At 36.9% G+C, this 4712-nt stretch overlaps 1 protein-coding gene across 1 annotated transcript; it reads right to left on the bottom strand.

The window, feature by feature from the left end:
• Nucleotides 1-1577: 1577 nt before the first annotated feature.
• LOC108676778 (homeobox protein Hox-A1) lies at nt 1578-2119 on the bottom strand (the record flags this gene model as incomplete). The annotated part of the gene is made up of 1 exon (XM_018164916.2): nt 1578-2119. A coding segment is annotated over exon 1 (490 nt), but the record flags the coding sequence as incomplete, so codon positions are not given.
• Between the last annotated feature and the right edge of the window lie 2593 nt (nt 2120-4712).

The following is a 4712-nucleotide window of genomic DNA, read 5'->3' as shown; positions in this document are numbered from 1 at the left end:
AAAAGCCTTAGTTGATAATAAGTAATAAATCACTAGCCTTAAGCTCATATAATTATCTTCGTACCCGCTATAGCAATTATTCTCTCATTCTTATCCTTATCACTGTTAGAAAAAACGGTGAAAAAACGGTCCCCCCGGCATCCTAGTGGCCGGTTGCCCCGTGAAAATAAACTGTTTCGCCGTTTTTATCAGATGTTTTACGGATTTCTGGTGTTAAATTGGAATAAAAACTGTGAAACGGTGTTTCTTTTCACGTGCCGACCGGCCACTGATCGAAATGCCGGTAATACCGTTAACGGTCATTTTTCTAACAGTGTATAAGTAAACCATGACTCAAAGTACCAGGCAGAGCATCGCAACAATTTAGTGTGCACAAGCCAAATTTAATTATAAAAATTCGAGGCGGACTATAGACGGCCACCGGTAAAACGACGATACTTTTCAGCTGATGGTTTATATGAACAAAGTGTTGAGGGCGTACGTAGCTATAATTCGTACAGTCGTGTGCTGAGCGGACGTGTGAAATAACGTTTATTCGTTCATTTAAAATTAATTATATTTACAGACGAACAGAAATTAATTTCTCACTGAAATTTCGATGTATGCTATTTCGATTAATTATATAACATAGATCTATAGATTCCATTTACTTCTTAACTTCTAAACTTATTCTACGTAGATTCTTATCTAAGTATTAAAGTTAATTTCCACTACTTAGTTGTAGCCGATTATGCCAAAAAAATTCGTAATTTATCCCACGAGTTGCAACGAACTATTTGATGACAAGAAGCATAATGAAAGAACCATGCAAAATGGCGGCACGTGCGACGAAAATCATGAAGGTATCATTGATACCTTCATATAATATAATATAACAGTTACCTTCATTATTATAATACCTTCATATAATAATACATTATAATAGTTGCAACAAATGTATCATGGTCATCCATGAAATAGATGCAGCTTGCCAACTGTACCGTACCATACATATAATAAGATCACACAAAGCTAGCTTTCTACTTGCAACCACTGATACCTGCCAATTTTCAACATATTTTCTTTCAAATAATATTTCGGTAATTTGCCTTGTGTAGTTCTCACTACATGTGATGTAAGAAGAAATAATTGTGTCAGCAAGTATTAACTCTGAAAATTTCTTAAGACGAATGGACAGTTGGTTGAAATATTTTAGCTTACGTTACACTTACATGTTTAAATGCAAGGGCACGTTATGGTTTCATGTTGCGATTAGTTTCGAAACGGATTTTTTTATCTCAAAATTGTATTGATAAAAGTCAAAATGGATAAGATTTTGGCATTAGGAGTCTGCATGTGGTATGAAAAAGTAAAATAAAAATAATAGTCAAATCCAACTTAAGTGTTGAATAATCTTGAATTTTTAGCACGAAAATAAAATTTATTTTTGAACAATTTTCACATTTTAATCGCTATAAATCAACAGGAAAACTCGTGTCAAGGCCGCTGCGATTAATCACTCGTTTAAGCACCACAACTTTTCTGAACACTTTTTAGGCACTGACTTTGTATATATTGAATTCCCCACTGATTCTTACCTGGCTTGGGGACATTACGTTTAACTTGCATCCACTTGTACGTCGGAACGTTTTGTTGGGGCTGTTGATGGGGTAAAGGAGGACCCCCTGCCATCATAGCCATGCTGCACTCCCTGACAGCATCATGATGGGGATATAGCCCCATGCCAACGTGTCTATACTGAGCAGTGGGATCAAGGTACCCAGGATATGCCCCTGGGGGACAGGGATTAGGTTGGGCATAATCGTAAGCCTGAGGAGGCTGCGTCATGTGCTGGTAGGCGCTGTAGTCGTCGAGGCTTGTGTACGATGGCGGACCATCCTGCAGTGGTTGTGATCTGTGTTGGTGGCCATCAGAGGCCGTTAGTGTAGGCGATAAATACGCTTGTGGTTGTTCATACGCTTGGCAATGCGCGTAGTATTGATGCAATTCAGCTGACGAAGGATATGGCTGATGATAGCCGGTCTCCGAACCGCCGCCGCAAACACCGTACACCATGTCCTTGTTCATCCGGTCGAGCCACTCCCAATACTGACCACTGAAACTTGGAGTCGTGGTGTTTCCCCCTCGCGGTCACTTCTAAAACCCTTCCATCCACCACTCGTATTCCCGATCTTTTGTGGCAACCTAGGGCGCTGCACCGAAGCTCCTCCCTCTGCCATACTTGTTACGCTTGAACAACTCAGCTTGCTTCACACGTTTCTGTGCACTACAAAGTGCATATTCACAATCCTTCACATAAATATCAATTTATTGAGATAAATTTATCAAATGCAGCTTTTAATTCAACTTTTTGGTTATCAAATTCATCAATAATCATTGATATTACCCTGTTTTCGATCCCGAATGCTAGCATTGCCTCTGCTTGGCTTTTAACCAATGGCCGCCATGTCTAGACAGCGGCTCCACCTCGCGCCAGACGCTGTTCACCGCTGGCGGCAGCTAACATGCAATATTTATACGTGTTCTTCTGGGTCTTTAAATTTCATCGCCTAATAATCTGCACACGAAAAGGAGAAGAACGGCGGCTCGCACGAAGATTTGATGCTTTAAGGAGATACTTGAAGGCTGCCATCAAATTGTGTGTAATCATTGAATTTGATGGACCCTCACCAGTCATGAGATTATATGAATCGTTGAAACCTTATCTTCGTATTGAATGGTCGCTCGAAATTATGAAGTTCTCAATAACAATTGTTCAAATACTTTGTTTCATTGAATTTTTGTATAGACGCATAGTCGATGCGTTCGATTTTCATAGTTTGCGACAATTCAAAGCAATATTTTGCGCACTGCATAGATTGCCAAAAGTCGATTAAACATGCCATAAAATTTCAAATCGGTAAATTTTTCTCACAGCTCTTATCTAGTAAAAAGTATTTATTGAACCATCAACTTAATTTCCCATTAAATAATGGTAATTTTAAATTGAATAATCTCTTATTATTTATTTTCTGGAATGATTGTCGGAAATAACAAATTTTCTCACTGAACGTAGGTATTATATCAACATTTATAACTTCGGGAAAATTTAAATCTGAAATAATTCTTACTTTGAAACGCTCGATAGTCACTGTTTTTGGCCCGCCTAATCAACTAAAGATAATCAGAATGAACTGTAATGTAATATAGTAATTCAAATACCCATATGATGCTAGTTAATAGATAATACTGGAATGCTTGCTCATTCGCGAAGCAAAAACATCCCTCTCAAATTCATAATTAGGTTCTAAAGTTCACTATAAAACCTTCCAAATTACGTTCTGAAGCTCACTATAAAGTCTACCGAATTACCTCCTAAAGTTCATTAAAAAGTTCCGTGAATTACAATATAAATTCAACTGTAAAATCTCCTGAATTACATTCTAAATTTCACTATCACGTTTATTTAATTACAATCTAAAAATTTCTATGAAGTTTCCGTAAATAAAGTCTAAAGTTCGCTATAAAGTCTCCTGAATTAAGTTCTAAAGTTCACTATAAAGTCTCCTGAATTTTACGTTCTAAAGTTCACTATAAATTCTCCTGAATTACGCTCTAAAGTTCATTTGAAAGTCTTTTGAATTACGTTCTAAAATTCACTATATAAGGTCTCCTGAATTACGCTTTAAAGTTCACTATAAAGGTCCCCTGAATTTCGTTCTTCAGTTCACCTATAAGTATTCTTACATTAAAAGTTCACTATTAGTCCGCTGAATTACGTTCTTAAGTTCACTATATAATAATTATTATGAATTATGTTATAAAGTTCACTCAATATAAGGTCCCCTGAATTACGTTCTCAAGTTCATTATATATCAAGTCCCTGAATTAAATTTGACCAAAATTTTAAGTCTCATCAATTCATTTACATAATGTACGAGATCATTCAATTAAGAGAAAGGGAGATTTGTCACAGTTATTTCACTGACGTATTTAACTCACATTGAGTCTTCATGANGAACTAGACTGTTGGTATAGGCCGTACTAGACATTTGGTATAGGCTATACTAGACAGTTGTATTGGCTGTACTAGACAGTTGGTATAGGCCGTACTAGACATTTGGTATAGGCTATACTAGACAGTTGGTATAGGCTGTACTTGGCAGTTGGTATAGGCCGTACTCGACAGTTGATATAGGCCGTACTCGACAGTTGGTATAGCCCGTTTACCTGTCAGTTGATATAGGCCGTACTCGACAGTTGGTGTAAGCCGTACAGTTAAGTGTAACCTAACGACCGAGTGTTGCAGAAAAAACACGCATACTTCAATGAAACATTGCCCTTAAAAAAATCACCCGTGCCCAAAAAAGTAACAATGATATTGAGAAATTCATTGTACATCTGTAAGATTGGAGATACTGGATTCTTTGGAAGTGTTGTCTTTAAAAAGTAATTTTTAAACGTATATTATTTAAACATCATATAGCTTTTTAGCGCATTTTCTCATTTATAGAAAAAATGCACTATTGTGCTCGTCATGTCCGTCTGTCTGTCTGTCCGTCTGTCCGTGACCTCAAGTTTTCGTCGACGAGAAAATGCGAGCTCTGACACTCACTGCAGTGAGTACTAAGTTATATATTTTTAATGATAGTCATGCGCAGGAACATGTTCAACAAAAATTTTAGTAGTAATAAGAAATAGAGAAACCAGATCCTATTTTAAAAAATTTCGAA

The sequence above is a fragment of the Hyalella azteca genome, unplaced genomic scaffold, assembly GCF_000764305.2.
Source record: "Hyalella azteca isolate HAZT.00-mixed unplaced genomic scaffold, Hazt_2.0.2 contig8202, whole genome shotgun sequence".
Taxonomy (NCBI): domain Eukaryota; kingdom Metazoa; phylum Arthropoda; class Malacostraca; order Amphipoda; family Hyalellidae; genus Hyalella; species Hyalella azteca.
The sequence above is the reverse complement of the archived record's forward strand: the minus strand, read 5'-3'. Positions and strand labels throughout refer to the sequence as shown.